This window comes from Sinocyclocheilus grahami, unplaced genomic scaffold, assembly GCF_001515645.1.
Source record: "Sinocyclocheilus grahami isolate Dianchi unplaced genomic scaffold, SAMN03320097.WGS_v1.1 scaffold60.1, whole genome shotgun sequence".
Lineage (NCBI taxonomy): Eukaryota > Metazoa > Chordata > Actinopteri > Cypriniformes > Cyprinidae > Sinocyclocheilus > Sinocyclocheilus grahami.
The window spans coordinates 544975-571465 of NW_015505239.1; the positions used below are offsets into that span (position 1 = coordinate 544975).

Genomic DNA, 26491 nt, shown 5'->3' on the forward strand with positions numbered 1-26491 from the left:
ATTTAATTAAATTAGAAAGGATAAGTGTCTGTGGCCTGTTAAAAAATACTAACATTTGTTTCCCGGGGATTAATTTTACATGCCCAAAAAGCAGCAAACAACAGAACATGAGGATTCACATGGTCATCATATCACATCACGCACCTGCAGCGCTTCTGCGAGCGGAGAAAACATAAAGCTAGGCTATATATATATATCTCTCTCTCATACTAATGACAGTGACGTAACTTTATCATATATCTGTAACAATGGTCAAAATCCAGACAGGCATAAACTCAGACTGAAATGAGAAATACAGCAAGTGTACCAGAGGAAATGCAATCTAATAGGTCCCTCTTGTGGTAGAAGAGTAATAATGAAAATGAAAACGGTAGACCAGGGCGAATTGTCACAGCTTGGTTATAAAGGTAACACTTCATTTTTATAGTCCTTTTTATACATTCTAACTTTGCAACTATGTCATCGATCAGTCATTATTGTAGACTGTCTGCTTAATAGCTTCTTACATTTTTTAGACATTTTACTGACTATGAGATAGCCTAAGTAACTTTTCAAGTACGTCAGTTTATTCTACTAACCATAACCCTAACCTACGGATAATCTAATCACAATTAGTTGACATGCAGTTGCAAAGTTGCTTATGGCTAGTAGACTATCTAAAGTGGACTATCAATATAAAGTGTAAACGTATTAGATAATAATATTATAATAAATTATTGCAATATTATTTATATTAATTGTATTACAGTATTGCAGGTAATCGTATTACCTGTAATTGCAGGTAATACTAAAATATTCACAGGGAATAATAATAATAATAATAATATCACAACAAATTATCATCAATTTATATATATATATATATATATATATATATATATATATATATATATTAGGGCTGTCAGTTAAACACATTAACTTAATTAATTAGTTATGAAAAATAACGCGATTAAAATATTTTAAGGCGGTTAACGCACTGGCCCCGCCCCCAGACCTGTACGTCATCTTACAGTTCATACAGTTGACTGTTGACAAATATGAAGCAGAGCAACAACTCCATAAACGAAGTTATGCTCTAAAATTCAAGGTATTGGGGCAAAAAATACCCCAGTATGAGCAGTAGGCTATCACAGGAGTGCTGATTTTGTCCCGAATATCACAAGATTAAATGTGATTTTATACAACAGTTCAGTAAATAAGAAGTTAATATTTAAATTTTATTTTAAATTAATATTGTGTTATATTTTAAATACAATATTGTGTGTTTTTGTTCAATTTTGCCAACGAATATATTACCTATAGCCTAAAGCCACAGCAGAAGTGTTGTGTGTCTCCGAGCAACACAGCGGTGATTCAATTCTGAATTAATTAGATTAATTAATCGCAGCACCCTGTGATTAATTAGATTACACATTTTAATCGACTGACAGCCCTAATATATATATATAACAAATAAATAGGTATATACACTTAAATAATAAATAAAGAAAATGAAAGAAAAACTGCAACAAGCCTAGTAGGCCTACGCAGAGTTTCGGTTCATTTTTGTGCTGCGCGAAAGGAAACAGACGGCAGAAAAAAGGTAAAGGCAAACCCTTTACAATTCCGCTTATCGTTAGGACTAAAAGGAGTAGTTTCTTCCACTGTTAGAAGGAAAAAATTCAAGTGATTGCGCCAGTGCGCACACAGTTAAGCATTGCTACCTTGACAATGCAGCCTGTTCATTATCATAATAAAATACAGTCAGTCAAACAAATGGGGGAAAAAAATTTAGTAAAAAATATGTAGTAAAATCTGTGCCATTAAAGTGTTATCACAGTACCGCCGTGATGTTATGCAAAACATTTTGTTTTACGTGGATATGTAAACATGTAAACATTTCGTGTCGGCATTAGGCCTAGGCTATTTCTGAATGAAATAATAAAATGCTAACGTTACTTATGTTATGCAATTTATGTTTTTCCCCCCTAAAAATATTTTTTTTATACGCATAGCGTATTTTAACCATGCACCAAACCTTTTTATTTTTATATAAATTACTGAAAAGAAAAATAATGAAATTGTTTAACTGATTGTAGTAATCGGTCAAAATTCTTACGGTCGGTTAACTGGTTAAACGGTTAAAATGAACATCCCTAGAATGAATACCCTCTAGCCTACTTCATCAAATCGTTGGTTCTGTTGCTTATTTCGAACAGAGTGACAAACCACAAATGGCTGACAATCTTTTAGAACACAGTATCAAGGTCTTGGATGCTTGTTCCCTCATGAAATTGGTGCAGTGTCCTTAAAACAACAGCTCACCCAAATATGATTCTGTCATCAATTACTCAGATTTGTTGCTTGAAATGCATATTGTTTTCTTTTCTTTAGTGGAACACAAAGAAGATATTTTCCTGACTGTCTAAGCAGCTGTTTTTTCCATTCAACAAAAGTGTCTGGTTGCTCTGAAAAGGTTTGAAAAGTACAAAAACACAGTAAAAGTAGCATTCAAATCAGTCGATTCAATGTCAATAAAATCCACTGAAGAAAGAAAATTATTGTATGTGTTTCAAATAACAGAATTTAAATTTTTGTGTGAACAATACACTACTGTTCAGGGCTGCGTTTCCCGATAACGGTGTCTCTTAGCGCGCTACGAAGACTCTAAAGATACACCTTAACGAGGGGTATACCTTTCCTAGGTGTGTTCCCCGAACTATACCTTTTCGGATGTTGCTTAAGGTAAACCTTCTTACGTGCGACGTTAGCAGGTGCTGTCCATGGCGGTGGTGCTGAATAGGTTGATATCGATGGCTCGAGAATCGATTGTTCACTATATACAAGAGCTTTTTCACTGCGTTATAGAGCGGGTAAAGTATTGAGAAAGCGATGTTCATTATAAAGAAGCACTTTAGAAATATTAGAATTTGCTCCCGTGGCAGGCGACATTTTTGTAGAATTGTATCTTTTGACATGGCAGCTATTATGACACTATAATGAAATAGTGCACATACACTAACTGGCTCCGCGGACGCAGCCGCCTTTGATTTAGGACAACTATTCGCTGTCTCGCTGCCATAGTTTGACCAAACTCACCACCATATTAATTTACTTTGAATAGACTCCTAACTATGTGCTGCCTAATGGTTTGCCAGCCGATGTGCCTTTGTATATTATAATGGAAAAACGAAAAACCATCAGCATAATGACAGTTTTATTCTTTGCATAAAAACATTTCAATTTATTGAACACTAATTGAACACTGGGTGTGGCCACTAGCGGAGTGAACTGTGAACAGAGATAAGGTATAGCTAAGAGTGGTCCAGACTAACCTTACGAACGAATGACTTACAGAAGGTATACATAACTAAGAACGTTTCGGGAAACACGTATTAACGTAAAGGTACAACTTAAGGTATAACTTATGAACGACGTAGCGTTAAGAAGGTTTCGGGAAACGCAGCCCAGAACTCTGGGGTCAGTATGATTTAACTTTTTTTAGGACTCTTATCAAGGCTGCATTTATTTGATTAAAATGCAGTAAAAACAGTAATATTGTGAAATGTCATTACAATTTAAAATAACTCTATTTTAATATATTTTAAAATGTATTTATTCAGTAATAATAAAATAAAATGTATTTAGTAAATTTATTCCTGTAATGGTAAAGCTGAATTTTCAGCAGCCATATTATGTCAGACTTCTGTGTCACATGATCCTTCAGAAATCATTTTAATAAGCTGATTTGGATATTATTGTTGAAAATAATATTTTTATAGAGGTTCGAAAGAACTGTTTTTTTGAAAAAAGAAAAGAAAACACCTGACACTTTTGATCAATTTAATGCATCCTTGCTAAATAAAAGCATGAATTTCTTAAAAAAAAAAAAAAAAAAAAAAACTTACTGGCCCCAAACGTTTGAACAGTAGTGAACATTTAAAAGTTTTCCACTTCCACTTTGTTTCTAATTTTTACTGTCTCTAAGTGAGAATTTAAGGGTGATTGTGGTTTAAGGGTTTTAACCATCAAATCATGTTGTATTGTCCAAACTTTTCCAAAAACTGATTTCTTGATGAGAACTTCCCTTAACACAAGACATCCCTTCACCATATTCAACCCTTGACCCCCTTTCCTCTGACCCCAAACTCTTGCATGCCGGAATCCTCTTTTTCTTTAGGAAAAAAGAGGGAAATGTATGATCATCCTATCTACTCCTTGGCTACACAAGTGATGGATTTAACCATCCGTGAGTAACAACTCCTCAACCCTCATTCTTTACCTCTCATTCATCAACTCAATCCTCCATGTCACATCCTTTTCGGAACTTTTCTGTTTTGCCATTTTCACACAGACGACAGACACTGAGTAGAGAACGATACGTAACGTTCCGTTTCTAATTCCTTTGGCAGAGATTTCCATCTGTTTGTAATACGACATGACTGATGCATCCGTTCAGCTTCCTCTTGTTCGTTTTTGGTTGAAGCTCATGTTTGTGACTTGAATGCATTTTTACTTTGCTCGCTATTTTACTTTGTCTGAGTGTATATCGTTACTGTGGTGTGGTAGGTGGTTTCACTGGGGGATTCCAGACACATCAACAGGTGACTGAGCTTCCGGGAGAGCAGGATTTAGCACACGTGTATGAGCTATGACTTATGTGTTCCAACATCACAAGTTTGTCTTGTTCGTGATTACTACAAACTGTGTTTGATTTGTCTCTTTGTTCAGTATGTCATTCAGTTGCTGCTTTGCTGTGTTTTTGTTCTTGTCGTTCCAGGTAAATATCCACATGTGTTTGTTTGCCATTGTTTTTCTATTATTCTATATCAAATACACAATAATTCTCTGGAGAGCGACCAAGAGTGAAATTACCAGGGATGCTGCACCAACTTTGGGCTAAAACATGCCACCTTGAGGAATAATTATTTTTCCTCCCCCAATTCTCCCTTCTCTTTCTCCCTTATTCCTCCCTCTCCTTATGTTGCTCTGATTCTCTATTTCTCTCTCTCTCTCTCTCTCTCTCTCTCTCTCAAGTTGAGAAAACTCTAAAGGATCAGAAGGATCCAGGTGAAGCTATGTTTGACGTCATCCCCTGTCCCCTTCAACACATCCTGGCACATGAACATGACACAATTACAAGGAAAATGTGTTTAGTCTGAAAGTCCTGTACACACCACGACACAAGGATCTCCCTTGTGCGATACTTTATTTGTGTGAAGATAGTATTCTTCTATAAAAATATACACAAAATTTGGGTAAAAACTTATTTTGTGTTATATTATGACTTTAGAAATAGAAACGGAACATCTTAGCACTGAACAGTCTGCCTAATGGTGCTACATTATGCAGACTTACAAGAAGTAATACTGTCTTTCACAAATATTTCAGTGGCAGTCTTTTCAGTGTGTTAAAATGTGAGGGTAGAATTATTGCAAATGTTTCTCGCTGAAGTACTGGGAATAAGATTGTAACTGAAGAATATCTGAATCCAGAAATCCATAGATTTTCTAATCAAGTAGTTCTCAACTGGTTTTGCTGCAGACCTGCAAACTTTTTTTGTGTCACAACCCACCAGTTGAGAACCACTTCTCTAAATCTTCATTATTTTAACAGATGTTTTGCTGCTTTAATTCCCAGTGCTGGTCTTAGAAACTTGACATGACCAGAACATTTTATACACATTGAAAATAGATAAAGTATGAAATTTGGATAATGATAATCTTAGATTGTCATTAAATCCATTGTCATTACTTTATCATGTTGTGTTGATGACATCATGGCCTTAGGAAGAGTAAGAATGAGTTTCTATCAGATATTAATGGTTCCCAGTGTAGTACATTTCAGTACAGTGCCCCACAACCCCATTAATAACCCATGAATTTAACAGACCGATAAACCAATGGCATAAAAGTGAACATTACACACTCTAGACACCTAGATTTAAGAGTCAGACTAAATGATAAATAAGTAATGTCCTTCATGACTGAAGTAGCATTTCAGTCAATAAATTAAAGATTTTCTTTTCTCCTTTAGTGGAGACCTCAGCATTGCTGAGTTGGTCGGTATTTTATTTTATTTCTTTAGCTGTTTTTTTGTTTTCTGTCTTTTCATCTTGTTCAGACAAAAGTTGATTACGTGTTAAACCAGAAACACTATTGTGTGTCCGGATGTCCTCATTTCATCAAAGTGTTGCATATGTCTGACAATCTGGTCTGCTTTTTCTCTCATGTGTTGGCCTTAAATTCTAGACAGTATTGAGAAGTTCTACAAATTATTAGTAATTTACCTAGATAAATAAAAATGCAGTATTAGTATAAAGGTTTTTACAGTGGGGTCCAAACGTCTGTGTCCACATTAAACATCTAGAAAGAAATTTTAGGCTTTAGGAAAAGTTATGATGTAAATATGTCATTGTAAAGATTCTGCATTTCTTCTTCTTAGCGTACATTGATGCACAAGGTACTCTTTGAAACATTTGCAAATCATGCTGGAGAACATGATTATGAGGTTTTTTACAAGTAGTGGAGTTCATGCAGCTCAAACTGCAGGGAAAAAAGAGAAACCAAAATACTATGAAAATGTGTTAATTTTTTATTTACCTCAACTATTATGCTGATAGTTTGTAATCACAAAATATATACTGTATCAATTATGAAAAAAGCAAAACTACTTGTGGTCTCAGACTTTTGAACCCCAATTTAGTTGCAAGCTTCCCAAACTAATTATTTTTTTTTTTACCTCAGAGTTTACCAAAAAAAGTCCATTATTTTCTCTGACATCAGTTAGGCATCTTTTCTTGAAGTGTTATGAGTGTCATCAACAGTGTTGTCATTTCTGCATGCTCAGTTAGGTATTTATGACCTTAGCTTCTTCAGACTGCATTGTAGTGCTCATGACATCAGAGATTCATAGAATAAATATATTAATCAACCACTGTAATATTAACCGTCCCTCTTCTTCCCACCATTCTGCACCAGAGAATGTAGCTAACCTAGCTACGCCTGCTAAAAAACTGGAGCATGTCATCCGCCTGGCAGAGTTAGTCATTGAGGTTCTACATCAGAACCAGGACCATCACGCCGAGGTGAGTCTGGACTGTTTCTCTCTCTTTCCCCCACATTCACTCTCTTTTTTCTTTAGTACAAAATAGGGCTGATTTAAATGGCCGGTGGCTCCTCTCTGATAATAAAGAAGGCAGCTTTGCAGTTTGCACAATGCAATTTGTATTAGTGGAAATTAGTGAAACAGCAAGAGTTCACTCTCCCGTGAGATCCAGGTCTCTAAACCACTTTCCCTGGATCTATACTCCAAAGAAAGCCCCAGAATACAGATTGTTTCTGTGTTCTGAATGTTAGACAGATTCCTTTGGAATGGCTAATACTAAACAGAACTGAAGATGCATTATGAATAGAGAGCCAAGCATGGTTTTCAGCTGTAATTATGATAATTGGCATGTTTCAGCATTTACTACTCCAGGAACAAATGCATAATTGGCTTTATTCCAAGATGCAATTTAAAGTATTAGGTAATCCATGGTCTTCCTGAGATTTACAGATTTACTGTATCTTTCTGAATATGCTTAACAGGCTGCGGTCACAAGTACAGGAGACCAGTCGGTACAGTATCATGTTTCTTTTTTTCCTAAGTTGTCATCACATAGTGTAACTTTTCCCTCAAGCATGTCGATTCACGCAGTTAAGGGCTTTTCTGTTTTTGTATGGGTGGAATGGGGCAAGACGTTGCTTAAAGAACATGGTGAAATTGAGATAAAGAGTTGGTCTCTTGGATTTCTGGAAAATTCTTAAATATCTCCCTCCTCACACACTGATTTACAAATGAGCTAAATATTTTAGTTTTAGCGCCAAGACATTATGGTAGAACCATCTGTAGATCATACTGTTACTTTGTAAAACTACAATGCTTCACTGCCCAATGTTATAATATAGAAAGCCATTTTAACCAAACATAATTGCAACTTTATATCTTCCATTTGAATTAAATCTCGCAATTGTTACTTTTTATCCAAACGTTTTGGGAAAATTTTTTTATAATCAACATTTTGTGCACACATTAACACTTTGCACATACATCACTCTCTACGTGTTCATGTTTTTCCTCACCATTCACTCCATGGTGATGTTGCAGGGAAAAGAGGTATGTGGTCAAAATGAATGCAGTGAAAAAGCCCCTTACTGGCTTGTGCATGAGCTATAAAGGGTTCCCTTCCCCTGTAATGTCCCATTCCTCACAACGTGAGGGAATGTTTTGCCGCATCTGACATGGGTTCGTCTTAATTCCTCAGCATTGTGCCTGTCAAGTCTACCTTCAAACTTGTAAGGCTTGTGTCCCCGACTAGCCAGGTCAATGCTCAATGATTCCTTTGCTTCCAGGGGAATGTTTACATTTACCCACCCACCACGCTAGTTGTGTCACCCTAACTTTTCCCAATTAGATGTGTTCCCTTCTGCTAGTGTACATGGACTTCACAATTCCTCAAAATGACCAAACCAATGTCATAACATTGCCCTCTTCCCAGGGCTACTCTTGCTGATTTTAATTTACAGTATGATTTTTGTATTTATTCAAGAAGGGTGTTAATGTTAACACCTACCCAGTGCTCATAGATTAGCAAGAAGGGCCTTGGGGAAGGATTCATGGGTTGCTTGGATTTGGCATCTCTTATCGCTCTCTACCCCACTTTCTACTTGTCTGTCTGGTTAAGCTCAGCCATATGCATTGCCCTGTTACACTAGCAGATGCTATATTTGTTGGACCCAACGTTATGACAAATGTAGCTTTTCAAGTGTTATGAAGCCTGCAGGTAAGTTCTATGGTAAGTCTGGTCTTAGAGCTTGCTATCCCTATGTAGCAGAATGGATTTTGGGGGAAATGTTTTGGGGCTCTTTGAAGCTGTGGGTTTAGAGGGATAAAAAAGGACAGAGCATGCAACCAAAGGGAAGGATTAAGCCTCTTAAAAAGGCTGATCAGTTCCTTGAATGGGTTTATCACTGGTCAGTTGTTTTAATTAGAAGAAAAGTGTTTTATGCCAAAACTGCAAGCAAGCCTGATTGATCTAAGAAACTCCTGCTCAATACCCCACTACAGGCCCAAATTGTATGGTCACTTTGAGAGATTAAAGAAGAAATATTCAGGCAAACCATATGCATTGCCAAGTAAAGAAGTCTGCTGCTTGCTTGCAGTCTTTGGCGTATCAGGGACGGCAATGTTGCATGATCGCAAGACACATCCCCATCCCGAGGGTAGGGATGCAGTGATGTGAACGGTTGAACTACATCTTCCATTTGGAGGGCAAAAGCATGCAGGGATTTCTACCTCACTTGCATGAGAACTGCACCTCCTCTGGCATCTTGACTCCACTGGGAGTTAAACTGATATGGGAAAAATGACCTCTGGTCACAAATATGCACACATTTGCAACACAAGATTTAAGGTGTATTGTCATTTTTTTATACTTGAATATCAGGCCCTCTTATTAAAGTAGTTTTATTTGTTTTCTCTTATTTGGATTAACATGTTTCTTTCGAGGGCCTCGGAATTCTTAAGATATGCAATCTTTTATAGAAGATTCATAAATTTCTTCTTATGGTAAAATGTTTTTCACAATATTTAGACTTTGTTTTGAAATATTTATATAGTAGAATTTTCTGTGTTGCAAATTTATAAATGGTCTAATGTAAGTTTTAAAGTCCATAATGGTAAACTGATCACCATAACCCTTGTAAACTGGTTACTTGAAAGCCTTATCTATTTACTTAATTAACATAATGACCTCTAACGCTGAAGCTAAATATGAACCATTCAGACCAAAAACTCTTGCTTCTCTTCATTTGAACTCTTACTGATCAAATGAAGAGCCATTACTTTCGAAGCAGATTTACAAAGTGAATGTGTGAAATACCATACGGCAGACACTTAACCAGTTTACAATCTTTTTCATGCCTGAGATTACCCAATACACTTGTGATTTTCTAACTTTCTGCTTCTTTTTTTATTCTTTCTTCCTTTACTGGACTATCAAGGCCTTTGCATGGTGGTCAGACCTGATGGTGGAGCACGCCGAGAACTTCCTGTCACTCTATGGAGTTGATATGGATGCTGCTCTTGAGATCCAGTCTCCCGAGAGCTGGGACAGTTTCCCACTCTTTCAGCTTCTAAACGATTTCCTCCGTACCGACTGTAAGCACGTCTTGCAACATTTGGTTAACAGTTCTGATAGTATTGTCATTTCTCAAAAATGACTGAAATGTGTTATCATTCTAATTAAGTGATTATAACTGAAAAGTTGGGCATGTTACTTTCAAAATTGTCATAGCCTACTATTTTTTTCTGTTTTTACAGATCACCTTTGTAATGGAAAGTTCCACAAACATCTGCAGGACCTGTACGCCCCTCTTGTGGTGCGATATGTGGATCTTATGGAGTCCTCCATCGCTCAGTCCATTCACAGGGGATTTGAGCGGGAGTCATGGGAGCCTGTAAAGTAAGACACCACTTCCTCAACAATGTGTGCGGTGACCGGGAGCCAGGGCCTTTCAGGACAAAAACATCACAAAAAATATCTAAAAAAACAACTCGTATATACGTATATGTGAGATTGCAGGGACAGGCATATCCTCAGCAAAACTATACAGCTAATCAAATGAATCTGTTTAGCATCCAGTTAGATTTCTCAGGTAAAGTCTGAAACAAGTTTGTTTATGCCATTGCGAAAAATTTCATTATTTTAAGTAGAGTGACCTCTTTAACCATGCCTTACGTGAGAAAGCTGCCAAACATCAGAGGAAGTTCACCAAGTCCACAATCTATCAGGATGGACTTCACTCAGTGTCTTGCAGGTTTCCATCTTTTCTTTGTGAACTAACCTTCATAATGTGCACTTTAAACAGAATGCTTTTATGTCCTAATCAATTGTGTCATGCTCAATTTTGGTTTGCATGTTGATTTTAATTATTTCATACCAGTTCCCAGCGAACAGATAACAATATTTCGATAACCTGCTATCTTTAGAAAAGATACAACCTACCCCAATATTCCCGGCCTAACAGAATACTCTTCTGTCAATTAAGTGTATGCCCCTTGAGAATCATATGTCAGTATGGTTTTCCTCATTTGTTTGTTGTTTGTTTGTATGTCTAAAACCCCACCACTGTCCTCAGATCTTTGTTCTTGCTGTGGAAAAATTCTGCTTTTACTTCCTTTTTATATAAGTGTGCTGCTGTTGTCGATATTATTGACCGCACGTTTCTTTCTACTCAGGTCTTCTGTTTAAATGTGCTGTAGATTCCCTCCCTACATTTAATGACCAGTTTTTATGTGTCTGCTCTTTGTGTGAAGATGGTCTTTTCCATTTCTCAGTTTCTCTTTTTTGTACTGTATGTCTTACATTGCTTATTTGCAGCATTCCACACTGCCACTGTTATGGATTTTTTTGTTTCTTTTTTTGTCTGTTTCTGCAGGAGTTTAACAAGTAATCTGCCCAATGTGAATCTACCAAATGTGAACCTCCAAATTCCCAAAGTACCAAATCTTCCCGTGCCAGTAGCAGGACTATCTGTTAACCTTCCACAAATGCCTAGCTTTTCCACTCCGTCCTGGATGGGTGCTATATATGACTCTGAGTGTGTATTCAATGCATTTACCTGAGATCTGATGCATTCAAAAGTCTTCTTGGCATGAAAATGTTTGGGGTTAGTTAACTTACCATTAAGTATCATTGAATTGCAAGATGTTTGCTAAACTTGTCAATAGTTAAAAGACATTTAAATGATGGCTATAGCAGACTTTCCGTGTTCTTTGTATTGAATATAGAATACCTACAGGGCAAGATGACTTGCCTCTAGAATCATTCTCATGTCAAGTAGCCTGCAAAGGGTTCCAGACAGGCTTATGTTATCTGTTATTTGAAATGAGAACTGAAAAGCTCTTCATTTTCCTCAATGTGCATGCCATTGAGGTTAGACTGAGGTGGTGAGATTTGGATAGCAACCCAAACCTACAGCCAAGCCAATGCTTTGTATTAAAATACAATTCTATCATACAAACTAACAAGTAGATGGCCTTAAAGTTAACACACATTGCAACTAATTTTGGACTAAAACCATAAATAAAACACTAATGATAGACTAAAACAACTTTTCAAAAAAACAAAAACAAGTTTTGTTTTAATTGAAAGTTATCTCCTCATTTCGTGTTTTCTCAGTATTTAGTCATACAAGTTCAAAAATTTCCTTTAGTGTTTGTATCCTAAGCAATTCTGTTGTAGTCAATATTTTAAATTCCTTTTGCAAGTGCTTTCTATAAGTACCTGCATGAATTATGCTGGGACATTAGGGTTTGTTGATATTAAAAAGAGCTGGTATAAGCATCAGAATGTCAATGGTAAGAAAAATTATTCTGGAGGATAGCTGAGACAAAAAAGGTGGTCTAAACATGAAGGGACATTGGGTTTGTTTTGTGTGGAAGTTACCAGTGGGTGTGGGTTGGTGCAACTCCCTGCCTGGTCGTAGCTCTGTCATTGCGTTGGTAGCTGATGCTCTGAAGTAGATATTACTTCAGTGTAGCTGGCATCCAAGGCAGTAGAAACTAACACCCAAAGAGTTCAAACATCAGAGTGGGCTTCTTTTTCAACAAATAGAGTAGAACAACATCACATTTGCAGTATAAGATCACCGAATCATACCCATTTCAATAAGGAATTTCAAGCAGTTCTACTTGGTCTTGAACCTAACGAATTCCAAGATTGCAGCAGTCCCCATAAAACATAATTCACTCTTATGTTTTAACTCTTTAACCCTGGCCCTTATTACACATCTTTCTACTCAGGATGGCAGCGTCCTCAGAGTCGACTGCATGGTGTGTTTTGACCTCGGGAGTGCCATTAGTCTCAGTGGGCATGGGTGATGAGAGAGAGCTTGATCTTTCCTCCATTTTTGTCACTGGGCCTTGCCCTTTACCAACTTTAATATTTGCTTTAAACATACAGTTCACCCAAAGGTGTAAAATCATTTACTCACATCATGTCATTCCAAATCTAATGTAGAACAAAAAAACAATTTTTTTTGAAAATCATCTCCAAACATTTTTTGTCCATAAAATTAAAGTCAATGTTTTGGACCCCACTGACTTGAATTTTATGGACAAAAGCATTCTCCAAAATATCTTTGTGCGGTGTGTGTGTGTTCCAAGGAAGAAAGAAGGAAGTCAGGTTTGGAGTGATATAAGGGTGAGCAAATGATACAGAATTTGCATTTATGCTGAACTATCCTTTTAAGAATCACATTGCATTTAGAGTCAATTAAAACATTAAACATTAACTCTAAGAAAGTATCGATTCTCCTTCTAAGTAATGGATGTCATTAAGAGCATTGGCTTCATATTAAAGCACCATCTTGCTTAGCATCTGTTCGTTTGCAACTGTTGCACAGAGCAAGCCTTCTCTCACCATGACATTCCCAGACCCTTTTCCTTTAGAGCAAATTGACAGAGCAAAGTATGCATGAATTCAGGTCAGTACTATAAGGTTTAATAACCAAGCAACAATGCGAGGTTATTGATGTGTTTTGCAAACACACCTGTGTTTTATTTTGCCATGCACTGATTGTGCGGTTACATTCCCTTTAAATTAAACATTGCAGTTCTGAGGGTCAAATTTTGGGAGCACCAGTTGGTGTATGGTTAAAATAAAGCAATCTTATAAAGTCTTAGATACTCTGCATCTTCCTCAATTCCTTAATATTTGGGACTTTTGACTTCTAATATCTTACTATACCTGGCAGCAATGGCTCGGGAACATCAGAAGATCTGTTCTGGAAGTTGGATGCCCTACAGACCTTCATCAGGGACCTACATTGGCCAGAAGAAGAGTTTGCCAAACATCTGGATAACCGTATGAAGCTCATGTCAAGTGACATGATTGAGACAAGTGTTAAACGGTAAAATAGTATCTCTAGCAGCAAAACAATTGATGGTATACATGAAGATTTTAAAGTATGTCTTTGAAGTATGAATGAAATTTCATGCAAGATGACTCATTTACTTCCCACCCTTTGCTGGTCAACAGCACCAGGGCAGCGTTTGAATCTAAGCTGGCCAAAAGCAGCCGTTCCACAGATTTCCGCATCCCACTGTCCTTATGCACCATGTTCAATGTGATGGTGGATGCCAAGGACCAGTCTGCTAAACTGTGTGCCATGGAAATGGGCCAGGAGGTAATTGGCAAAACTTCTGACTGATATGACAGACAAAAGCTTGATCTATACTGGTACTTTCACATCATCCTCAGGAGTCAACATTATGCAAATGTTTGTGAGAATACATCAAGAAAATGATGAGAAAAATGATAACGCCCCCATTAATTACAATTTCATGTTTGGTCAAAATTTCATTTTTCAAGGATGCATGTTTTAATTGGTAAATCAGTGTATTTTAATGGCATACAAGTGTGAATTTGGTTGTACAGGCACCTGCAACTTTGTTCAATAAAGATTTGGCCATGCCTTTCTATTTCTGTATGGATTTATCTTTGGTTTAAACAGCTACGGCTGAGTTATCTGTCTTTATATATCCACTGTATAAGTTTGTCTAAGTATTTAAATCTGTCTTTACCTTTTAGAAACAGTACCACTCTCAGATCGATGAGCTTATTGAAGAGAGTGTAAAAGACATGATTTCCCTTTTGGTGGCAAAGGTACGTTTTGAGAAAATGGTTGACATCAAGGAAGTACTGCATCGGTATAACTCTTGTTGAATTATTTGTCATTGAGTTATTGGTTTTGTGCCACCTGAACAGTTTGTGGTCATTCTGGAGAGCATACTTGCCAAGATCTCCAGGTATGATGAGGGAACTCTCTTCTCCTCCTTCCTCTCCTTCACGGTAAGAATTATCTCCTATTTCCAATTCTAGTATTAAACCATTCTGGATTTTTAAAGGTGCACATTTTTTATGTAATTTGCACTTAATCTTGTCATTTTTGTGGTGCTAAGCTTTACTGTACATTGAAAATTACTTTAGGTGTTAAACATATTTAACATATTTAAAAGGAGAGTGATTTTACCCAGAAACGCTTGATTCAAACTTTTTATTCATTTCAGGTGAAAGCAGCATCAAAATATGTGGATGTCCCTGTGAGTATTAAAAATTCAACATACTTTCCCTAATATTTCTTCTTCATTCAAATCCATACAAAACTAACATTTTCCTCTTCCACAGAAACCAGGGATGGATGTTGCAGATGGCTATGTGACCTTTGTTCGTCACTCTCAGGACATTCTGAGAGATAAGGTCAATGAGGAGGTGTATATAGAGAGATTATTTGATGTAAGTAAGATGCTGTAACCTCCGTGCCTAACAAAGGAGGGCCCATCCAAAATGTGGCAAAACAATGGGGCATACGAGGGATAAGTCACATTTTGAGTGCCGAACCTGGAAACCTTACATCCAGACAAGGCCAATCATGACCTGAAGCTTTCAGTCAGCTCCCTAATGTCTCATTGCTGTGACTTCCTGTTCCAGCTCTCTGTGCTCTGGTGTTTCATTAGCCACGATGCATTGGACCTTTGTGCTCTGGTGTTGTGTTAGCTAACGTGCGTTGGACTTTATGCTCACAGCGGTTTCTTGTTTAAGAGGCAAAGTGTCACCAAGTGGATTATTTATAAGACAGTGCTCTCAAAAGAGTCGATTTTATTTTGACCTGAAAATTGACGTAACACAATTTATTTTAAATACTACCAAATCCCTGACACCAAATCAGCACAGAGAAATAAGAGGACCGATTTTACTAAATACATTATAAAAATTGAAAATTTTCAAACCATCAAAGCAATTTAAGCTTAAAGTATAAGTTTTATATATTTTGCAAAATCTATACCTCATCACTTTTCATAAAATTACACTTTATTTCACTTTGTATATTGATATAATATTAATATTGATATGCATGTAATTTGATTAAAATTTGTAAGAGATTGAAAGCCCTAATTTTTAAATACCAACTGACATAGGGTATAAGAGAGCACTGTTCGATTTAGAAAAATAATCCTTTGTGATTGTGTGAACGTGTCTTTGTTACACAATGGCATACATGTGTGTTTATATATTTTAATAAGAAATGTAACAGATGTGTGGACCAGTGGTTGTCTCGGATACAAGTGTGTGTGTGTGTGTGTGTGTGTGTCAAGTCAAGTCAAGTCACCTTTATTTATATAGCGCTTTTAACAATACAGATTGTGACAAAGCAACTGAACAGCATTAATTAGGAAAATAGTGTCAATAATGCAAAATGACAATAGTAAACACTCATTTTTCAGTTAAAGACAGTTCATCATTGAATTCAGTGATGTCAACATCCAGCTTAGTTCAGTGTGTGTGTGCATGAGGGTTTGTCAGCGTTTTTATTATTATTTAATTTTCTGTATTTTGTTTCCTGTATAAATGAGTGTGTGTGTGAATATTTAGTTGTGTGTCATACCATACTTTAATGAGTTGTATGTATCAGAATATTATGAAAAAAAATGTGTATGTGTGTGTGTGTGTGTGTGTGTGTGTCTGTTTGACTGTTGAGAAGTCTATTCCATAACTTTTTTGCAGCTTTACTTGCTTGTGTTTGGAGCATTTGTGACACACACATCTTATGCATGGATCTGCCTTTATTATTTTATTTTATTTAAAATTCAGTGGTTGTTATGTGCATTGTTTTTTCTCCACACTAAGTTTGTAATAATGCATTTAACGTCCAACCTCAAAGACCCACAGTGAATCTGGCATGATTCCTCCTGTTTTTGCTCTATAGTTTCAGTCTGTCCGTATTAAAATGTCTTCTCAAGAATTCTGTCCAACATAATCACCATCAGTGAAAGGCTCAGAGGCATGAAATCAAAAGCAATGATTAAAATTGTAAAATTTAGGGTGGCAGCTGCCATATAACAACTGTTGATTGGCAAATTATTGAATAGCAGCTAGAGACATGCATGTTTCTGTTTGTTTTAACTGAATTTTTGCTTGGACAGTTTCGTCAAACAGACTGAAATTGTGGAAATTTGTAAGGTTCAGTGTGGTCTTATGAGGTCAGGTGTCAAAAGGCATATTCAGCTGAGGGCTGTATGTCAAAAACAATTAACAGGATTGATTAGTCACTTTTACTTGCTAATTCAACTATTAAAGTTACATTCAAGATTAGACATTTGAACAAACATCTAACCCAGGAGTGCCCAAACTCTGTCCTGGAGGGCCGGTGTCCTGCAGAGTTTAGCTCCACCTTGCCTCAACACACCTGCCTTTAAGTTTCTAGTATGCCTAGTAAAAGCTTGATTAGCTGGTTCAGGTGTGTTTAATTGGGGTTGGAGCTAAACTTTTCAGGACACCGGCCCTCCAGGACCGAGTTTGGACACTCCTGCACAAACCGAAAGTATTGCATCTTGTGGAGGAAAGTTATTACTTTTCTAAATGCATAAAATAGGCACAAAAAAATCCCCTATATCGTGACCAGAACATTAATGGGATCTGAAGCTCTCCATTTTCCAAGCTGAATATCTCTCTTCCAGCATCATGTACTGTCTGAACGGGGAATCGTGGTGATTTTGTTGTATTATGCAACTTGTGTTACAGATTTTGGTTGCATGCGACTACATTTCTGTACGTCTGTTATGTCATTTTCATTACATTCTCCCTCTTTAAACACTTTGTACTCACGTTATCCTAACCCAGAGACAGCATCCCGACTCATTCTGCATTCCTACTAGGACAAAGTGGAACTTATCTCTAAATGTCCTGCTGTTTGATCACATTCTGTCGAGTGGCATGAGTCCTAATCAAATAATCTTCCTGTGTACATCTTCTAGCATGACCCACCTCCTAAAAATCTCACCTCATGCACACACACACAGCTCTCTGCCCTGTACACTCACCTGCACTCTCTGCATGCACTGCACACTCCGACCGGCCACCACTTTGAAGTGGACAGATGTAAAGAGAAATCGCCGATCGAACCATCAGATGACCCTAATACAGCAAGAAATCTGATTCAATTCACATAATCACATATCAAGTAATAAGAAATCATATGTGTAATATAATTATATATACATATAAAAGGATTGGCTAAATCGTAACGGCTATTTGTACCTCTTGGGAACTGATAATAGCCTACTTCAAAACTCTTCAGATTGATTTGTGCACATAGGATACAGCACTTCCTCTTCTAGATGATAGTTTACATCATTCATTGAACCACACATGTGCTGTTCTCTTTGAACTACAAGCATTTAGGTGATTCTGAATATGCATGAATATGAGCTTTTCATAATGTAGATATGGTTTAAGATAACAGTACAACACTCCTTTGCCTGCCTTATTCTTTTTATGAGTTTGTTTCTGAGAATTCTGATTGTGACTGCACTAATTTTGTTTGCATCTTGGGTTCTTTAGAGTATGCTTTTGGGTTCAGTGGTGCTTTTTAAACCTTCAAGTTCACAGTCATTCATGCACAAGTGCTGTTTTATAACATTCAGCATGATTAATGGTGAAGGGGTGGGGGGAAGCACTGAATTTAATCTGTTCCGTTTTTCAAAAGCTGAAGACTTGATTAGAATAGGGCTTTGTTCAAGCTTATTTCAGGTAACCAGATTTGTATTAAGTCGTTACAGGCTAAGCTGAAACTGTAGGGCATATTAAGTGTTTGTTTTATTAATTATGCAATTTCCTAATGCATGATTTGTTTTTTTCAGATGGTCATACTTCTGGCTCTTGAATTAATTTTTGTCTGACTAACCTTGGTTTTAAGTGAGGGTGTGATTGTATAAGTGTTGATATCAGTTGTGTGTTTGTGTGTATGAATATGTGTGTTGTGGGTTTACTTGCGTATGGCTGTTACTGTATTGTCTACACATGCTGGTCTCTTGCATGCGTTTGTTTGTCTGTCTGTGTTTTGCTGGAGAATGCTGTGTTTTTGTGCTTTGCAGCAATGGTATACAGCCACTATGAATCTGCTGGCGACCTGGCTGACTGAACGCATGGACCAACAGCTTCATGTCTATCAACTCAAAATCCTCATCAGGATTGTAAAGGTATTTCTTTCTAACATACATGGAAGTGCTTATGCTCTGAAGCTGTAGTGGTATGATTGTAGTCTAGGTAAAACCACACTGTTTTGTTCTAGATTCCAGTCTATGATTTTGACTTTGCTTAGGGATGCACAAAATGAGTTTCTTTAATTTATCAGTATTGGTCTGTTGGGTATTTGCTGTTTTATATATATATATATATATATATATATTAGATATTAAATTATGCATGCTCATTTCCCTTATTCTAACATGTAGAATATATTTCATTTATATTTGTCATCTAACACTCGCTTTAAGTTTGTAATAATTTAATAACACTGCAAATCTCAACATGAAAATACATTTATACATTCATACTGTACATTATAATGTTGTGCTTACTAAATTCACTTGCAATATTTAAAATTAAATTACACTGGTTGCCAAAAGTTTAGAATAATTAAGTTTTTATGTTTTTGAAAGACGTCTCTTATGCTGCATTACAGCATACAGTAAAATTTAAAGGGGTCATATGATGTTGCTAAAAAGAACATTATTTTGTGTATTTGGTGTAATGAAATGTGTTTATGTGGTTTAAGGTTCAAAAAACACATTATTTTCCACATACTGTACATTATTGTTTCTCCTCTATGCCCCGCCTTTCTGAAACGTCGATTTTTACAAAGCTCATCGATCTGAAAAGCAAGGTGTGCTCTGATTGGCCAGCTATCCAGTGCATTGTGGTTGGCCGAATACCTCAAACGTATGACGGAAGTATGCCCCTTACCATACTGTGATGCCCTGTCTGACCGGAGCGACGAGAGCGTGGTTGACTCTTAACTTTTATAAAGAATATCTCTTTGGATTTGAGACTTTAGTCTTTACAACTTTACAGATCTTCTTTATGCACCAAGAGCTTGTAACACTTCAAAGAGAAAGGCAAAATTGAAATCGCATCATATGACCCCTTTAAAATAACTGTTTTCTATTTAAACATATTTTGAAATGAAATTTATTCTAGTGATAGCAAAGCAGCCAATAATATGCTGATTTGGTGCTCAAGAAACATTTCTTATTTTTATCAATGTTGAAAAAAGGTTTGCTGCTTAATATTTTTATGGAAACTGTGTTATGCTAACATTTAAAAGTTTGGTTTATGTATTGTTTAAAAAAAAAGAAAGAAAAAAAATTAATAATGTTAAGAAAAGAAAGACATTTATAATGACATTTATAATGTCAAGAATTACATTTTAAAATCTATTCAAATAGAATACATTTATTTGAAATTTCACAATATTACTGTTTTTACATAATCAAATAAATGCAGCCTTGGTGAGCATAAGAGACATTAAAAATCTTAATTATTCCAAACTTTTGGCTGCCACTGTAATTAATTGGGACAAAATAGTATATCAGCTATTTATCAGTATACTGTCCAGAATTGTAATAGCTTGCATCCATAGTCTTGCTATTCTTTCTGGCCTTGTTTGACATACAGGTATTTAGCTTTAACATTCAGGGGCAAAGAAGTCTGATAGTGTGTATAATGTCTGCTGATATCTCCCATTCTTGTAGAAGAAATACAGAGATTTTAGGCTGCAAGGCGTTCTTGACTCTACACTGAACAGCAAGGCATACGATACGGTACGGAACCGGCTGACCCTGGAGGAAGCCACTGCCTCTGTCAGAGAGGGGGGCATGCAGGGCATCTCGATGAAGGACAGCGATGAGGAAGACGAGGAGGACGATTAGAGCATCGAGCCATCCGGTGCCACCCACCACCCTGAACCCAACCCGTCTATCCAACCCTACCCTACCCCAACACTTTAAACTTAGCCTGATAACGTAAGATGCATGTATCAACTCTGATTACCCAGTTAGCCACTCTAGGATCTCCCCCCATCAGCTCGAATTCCCCACAAAAACAAAGCTAAAAAACAATAAAAATCAAAGAATTGTACTAAAGAGTAAAAAGAACGTTGCAAAGACCATAATTGGCCATTTAAGCTGTGTCATAACATAATAAAGAACAACAAACTAGCACCAATTTTTCAACTCGTTTATTTGAGGAATTTGTTTCTATGTGTTCCTAAGCAATATGGAGTACCATTTGTTTGATAATGTCGAGTGAGATTATTAGGTGTGTCCCTGTCCAATGCGATAACATATATGGCGCTTCTTTGACGTACTCTTACATACATTAATGGTACATTGTTGTGAAGATGAGTGTATGGACCCTTTTCTTTGTCTTGTCTGTTTTTAAAGTGGATGCCAACTGCTTCAAAACTAAAAATGAACCTCTGTATTTAAGTTCAAAACTGTTAACTGTAAATGTCTTCTGTGTCTGCACATTTCCATTGTACATTTTTCCTTATTTGTGTCGTGGCTCTGTGGCCCTATGTCGCAAATATCCAACTAGGCATTGTCTCACAGGCATCTTAAACTGAAAATGAATTGGTATTCTAGAAATGCAATATTGCCATACCTCCATTTTGATATCTCATTGGAGACGTCTTTTAATTAGATGTCAGAAATGACAACAAAAAACTGCTATATTTTTGGTTCAGTTTCACTTTTACAGAGGATCTCTATCTCTCTTTTTTAAGTTTGTATGTCCAATTAAAGTCATTCTCTTTATGTTAGAAGATCTGTTGAAACTGCTATGTGCCATTTTTGGGGTCTCACTTGTTTTTGTATATATCATGCTGTACATTGCATTCTGAGCCATTGCTGCATGCCTGTGGGATCCACCTTCTCCAAAAGCTTTTGTTGTTGTTGTTTTTCTGTGTCAATTAGCTGGTGGATTCATTCTTGCGTTTGCCTTATCAAAGCCAACAGTTGTAATATGCAAGAGCTGTGGCCTCTCAATAAAGATAACATGATGTACTAATATAGGCTTGCCTGTAGATTTTGTTTCTTTGTCTTTATTCAGAATGTGGATTCAGTGACCCCCATCATTAAAAAAGAAATTATAATTTACTAGTTTCGTTGGAGTTGCATAACTTTAGTCCTTTCGTAATGGACTTTTATTTTGACGTATTTCACCATGACGTTTAACCTAGTTGGCTTCACGTTCGCGCAGATAAAGTAACTTCATATCACGTAACGTTAATAAAAAGCACAATAGTCTCTTACTCTTAATTTATCTGATTTCGCTCAATTAAAATGCCTGTCCCACCTGGATCCATAATCGTGTCGGATTGGCATCGCTGTCCAGACAGCAGGGAGTTTTTCAGCAGGATACTGCACAAGAAGAAACGGCGAAAGTTTGGTAAGGATGATCACCATGGATACAGCAGTTAGGCATCATGTTTCTTATCTTACTGGTCAGGTATTTCTTGTTTTGTTTAATAAAAGAACAACACAAATAAGTATTTGTTACAGCCAACATATAAAATGCTACGTGAATTTTTATATAACTTACTGTGAAGGGCTCTTGGAAGCGCCAATGATGCCTCCTCATATGAATGTGGACATCGTTCGCTACAAGGTCTTCCTCTCTGGGAAAACCGGAGTCGGGAAAAGCGCTCTTGCTGCCCGTCTCGCTGGCCTCGATCTCCCCAAAATGCACTACGAGACCACAGGTAAACAAATCACACATTTAAAATGAATTAAGTACATTTTTATTGTAAAAAGATTTTCTCTTGAACACATTTATAGTACTTTTAAAGGGGTCATATGATGCGATTTAAATTTTTCCTTTCTCTTTGGACTGTTACAAGCTCTTGGTGCATAAAGAAGGTCTGTAAAGTTGCAAAGACTAAAGTCTCAAATCCAAAGAGATATTCTTTATAAAAGTTAAGAGTCAACCACACCTACCTAAAACAGCTTGTTCTAACACGCCCCCACATGTCTACATCACGATGTGGGAAGATTTGCATAACGCCGCCCAAATGTTCACGCAAAGAAAGAAGGCGCAACTTTTATTCTCGCTGTAGTTTTGTTGTTTCCGCTGTCGTAAAGACGCTGTGTGCTTCGTTGTAAAAGCGAAACTACTTTGTTTGGCCTTCCAAAAGAGGACGATATCCGCTTCGTCATGCCTGGAGCTGATCCATGCTGGTCGCTGAGGAAATACTACAACTTTGCGCTGTCGATCGCCGGATCGGCTTTCACCGTGGACGAAGCGGAGTCCAGCCCGGAGTCGTCACGTCCTTCCGGACGCTCCTTCGTCGAAATCACTGGCCGCGCCGTTCTCAAGCCAACCCGCCTCTACTCACTCTAACCCTCCGGCCGTGCACTTTATCCCCCGTCCTCGGCTCACTGTAGGCCACAGTGTGTGAAGTCATTATAATCCATAATTATGTCCCCACTGGATGCAACGAATGCCTCGTTTATAATGGGTTTTAATGTTTTTGAATCATCGCTCCGGCCTGACGGCATCATCACAATGTGGTAAGGGACGTAACATTTCCGTCACACGCTTGAGGTATTCGGCCAATCACACCGCACTGGATAGCTGGCCAATCAGAGCACACCTCGCTTTTTCAGACCGATGAGCTTTGTAAAAATCGATGCGTTTCAGAAAGGCGGGGCATAGAGGAAAAACAATAATGTACAGTATGTGGAAAAGAATGTGTTTTTTGAACCTTAAACCGTATAAACATTTCATTACACCAAATACACAAAATAATGTTCTTTTTAGCAGCATCATATGACCCCTTTAATGAATACGTTTGAAAAACATTTGAGCGATTAAGACTTCAGTCATGTCAGTGCCCAATAAAAATAAGCGATTCTATTCAACATGGGGCGGATCGCCCTCTCATGGCGGCCTTGAGATAACTTGGCCAGCCACATAAAACTATTATAATACACATTTAGTTTAGTAGAATAATAGTTATTAATAATGGATGACGACAAATATTTTACTAATACGTTATTTGAATGTGTACAATAGCATTAGTAACAGCTTTGAAGTTTGCTTCATTACATCCACACCGATAGGTGTCAGTATCCGCGTCATTCACGATATGTCACTGTATTAATTTAATACAATCAGTAATAAAAAAAAAAAACTTCAGTGGTCATTGCTTCATAGAGCTGTGATTCTTGTAGGCATAGAGACAACAGTGGTCTTCTGGCCTGTAAGAATAAAGGAGAGTGGCCGTGTGTTGTTTTTCCGCTTTGAGCTTTGGGATTGTGGGGAAAGTGCAATACGAAGATTTGACCACATGTTACCGGTGAGCATTTCCATCATATTACAGTTACTTACATTCCCAGGGATAGTTCACCCCCAAAAAACATAATTTACTCATTATGTTGTTCCAAACCTGTATGAATTCCTTTCTTCTGTGGAACATAAAACAAGATATTTTGAAGAAAGTTGGTAACCAAACAGTTGCTGGTCCCCATTGACTTCCATAGTATGGAACAAAAATACTATTGAAGTCAATGGGGACTAGCAGCACTTTGGTTACCATCATTCTTTAAAATATCTTCTTTCGTCATTTCTTTTCTTTCACAGAATAAAGAAACTCATACAGGTTTGGAACAACTTAAGGATGAGTAAATTTTCATTTCTGTGTGAACTGTCCCTTTAACCCACATTCTGTTTCACTGTATCATTTGAAAGTATGATATTTAATGGTGTCCTTTTTCTCTCTTTAGTCCTGTAAGGAACAGGTGGATGCCATCCTTTTTCTTTTCTCCTTCACTGATCGTGGCTCCTTTGATGATCTTTCAAATCAAATATCACGGATCACAGAACCTTCGGATCGAGTGGTTAATTTGGTCGTAGGCACCAAGTATCCTTTACCAGTTGAGAGCACTTATTTGTGCAAATGCATGTGTTATTATGTGTTACTTGAAATAAAATAAATATGAACTGAAATAAAATATCAAAATCTTAAACTTATTTTACTTAGATTAATTTGATGTTCTAAAATAACTAAAACAGAAATCAAATGAATGAAAACTATATAGATAGGCCTATATTTAAAAACAAAAAATAATAAAACTGACAAAAATGGAAAAAATAATAAATAAAATATAAAATAAATAAAAACATTCAACATATTATACTAAAATTACACTGATGTAACACTGATGTGACATTGTCATGGCCCTTAACAGTGCAGATTTGACTTATTTATGCACACAGATGTGACAGAGAGTAACGTAACACATTTTCAAGAGGTTTGGGGTCTTCCGGTCTTCCGAGTGGGAGGTGATGTAAGTGCGGGGCTTGGTGAAGTAGCACCCCTACTAAATGCCCTTGCAGAAAACCTGTGGCACCAAGACTGTATGGCTGCTTCATCTGTGTCCATCTCCACACAGGCTGCTCTCAGAGGAACAGACTCCGAGATCATTGTATAACTTGTACATGTGTTGTGGTTCAATCTCACAAGGATTGGTCATTCATGGATGGAATATGCTGCTATGGAAACACTCTAAATACCACTTACTATTTTTTGCTTTCTAAATGTCTGTGAGTCAAGTAATGGTGAACAAAAATATTAAAATGTCATGAAATTAGTTTGTTTGTAGTTAAAAAAAAAAAAAAAACATTGTTATGTGCATATATTCATGAACCTCATTATATATTGAAGTAAAAAAAAAAGTTAACATTTGTTTTTGTTTAATGACCAAATTGATTAAGTACAATAAAGAAGGAAACAGATTAAAGTTTCTGAAATGCTTAAAAATACATCCAAGCATTAGATTTTCACTTCTTTGAATTAATCCATGATTGGCAAGCATTTTGCTGTATGCTTTTGGGCTTTGATGCTCAACAAACCACCTTTCTCTAGAGAAGATGTGACTGACATTGGATCCACATCAGCTGGGAACTGACACTTCTGACGAACAGCGTCCACGATTGTGCCATCTGATGCCAACTGATTCATCAGTGAAGAAAAATGGAAATTAGAATACAACGAGCAAGATATTGTGCAAAAACACAAATAAATAAATCTAATATTACATGCTCTTAATTTTTAAAAGAAAATGTGTTTTGAAAGAAACACATTTTGTCTGCACAGACTTGTATTGAATTATTGGTGGAGGTTACAAAAACTTCTTCTGGTGCAAAATCGCTTACATTCACTGTGAATATATACATATCTCCAACAGTCCACATTTCCCTCTTTGAAAAACAGATGTTCATTGTTAGTTCCTTATTGAGTTCAAATTAATCATATGTTTATTGTGTTAGAACAAATTAAAAGTCTACAACAGTACAGAACTCACCTTTGAATCAATGCTTGCCACTGATGATTTGTATGGTTGGAAAGGAAACATAGATAAGTGCACTTTAATCCAGCTCTTTAATTCACTGAAAAATATTTTGTAATTGGTGAGCATTTGATGCTCATTTTCTCAGTGTAATTGTTTAGACCAATGGGATGCTTCTGGGGTTTTGGGTGAGGCTAATATGACGTCAATGTATCATATATGAGAGAACAGATTCATCTTGTAGGGTGTTAATCATAACGTCCTCTGTCTGTTCAGC

General features: G+C 36.8%; 2 protein-coding genes across 3 annotated transcripts in view; both read left to right on the top strand.

Moving 5' to 3' along the window:
* LOC107584492 (calcium-dependent secretion activator 1-like) overlaps positions 1-21984 on the top strand; it is a 90208-nt gene extending 68224 nt beyond the window's left edge. Inside the window, exons 16-31 of the mRNA XM_016271124.1 lie at positions 2685-2724; positions 4078-4228; positions 6960-7066; positions 7569-7598; positions 8128-8136; positions 10023-10179; positions 10342-10483; positions 11460-11621; positions 13779-13934; positions 14063-14210; positions 14615-14689; positions 14792-14875; positions 15094-15126; positions 15212-15319; positions 18958-19062; positions 20617-21984. Coding sequence (XP_016126610.1) covers positions 2685-2724; positions 4078-4228; positions 6960-7066; positions 7569-7598; positions 8128-8136; positions 10023-10179; positions 10342-10483; positions 11460-11621; positions 13779-13934; positions 14063-14210; positions 14615-14689; positions 14792-14875; positions 15094-15126; positions 15212-15319; positions 18958-19062; positions 20617-20793 — 1684 coding nt within the window. The 3' untranslated portion in view covers positions 20794-21984. The remainder of the gene's footprint in view (positions 1-2684; positions 2725-4077; positions 4229-6959; positions 7067-7568; positions 7599-8127; positions 8137-10022; positions 10180-10341; positions 10484-11459; positions 11622-13778; positions 13935-14062; positions 14211-14614; positions 14690-14791; positions 14876-15093; positions 15127-15211; positions 15320-18957; positions 19063-20616) is intronic.
* Positions 21985-22082: 98 nt separating this feature from the next.
* cplane2 (ciliogenesis and planar polarity effector 2) lies at positions 22083-25959 on the top strand. Of its 2 annotated transcripts, XM_016271074.1 has the most exons (6): positions 22083-22312; positions 22473-22625; positions 24097-24221; positions 24649-24785; positions 25119-25212; positions 25318-25959. In XM_016271074.1, exons 1-6 carry the CDS (start codon positions 22207-22209, stop codon positions 25354-25356), a joined length of 654 nt encoding a protein of 217 aa, XP_016126560.1. In that variant the 5' UTR covers positions 22083-22206; the 3' UTR covers positions 25357-25959. The 2 variants fall into 2 exon arrangements, with proteins under 2 accessions (XP_016126560.1, XP_016126559.1); XM_016271073.1 differs by having other exon boundaries at positions 25119-25959.
* Positions 25960-26491: the final 532 nt, after the last annotated feature.

What these genes read in the sequence shown, in the direction of transcription:
- cplane2 (XM_016271073.1), top strand. Translation starts at nt 22,207, where the DNA reads ATGCCTGTCCCACCTGGATCCATAATCGTGTCGGATTGGCATCGCTGT. An exon ending in GAAGAAACGGCGAAAGTTTG is followed by an intron (nt 22,313 to 22,472) that starts GTAAGGATGATC and finishes CTTACTGTGAAG; the next exon opens with GGCTCTTGGAAGCGCCAATG. An exon ending in GATTTGACCACATGTTACCG is followed by an intron (nt 24,222 to 24,648) that starts GTGAGCATTTCC and finishes TTCTCTCTTTAG; the next exon opens with TCCTGTAAGGAACAGGTGGA.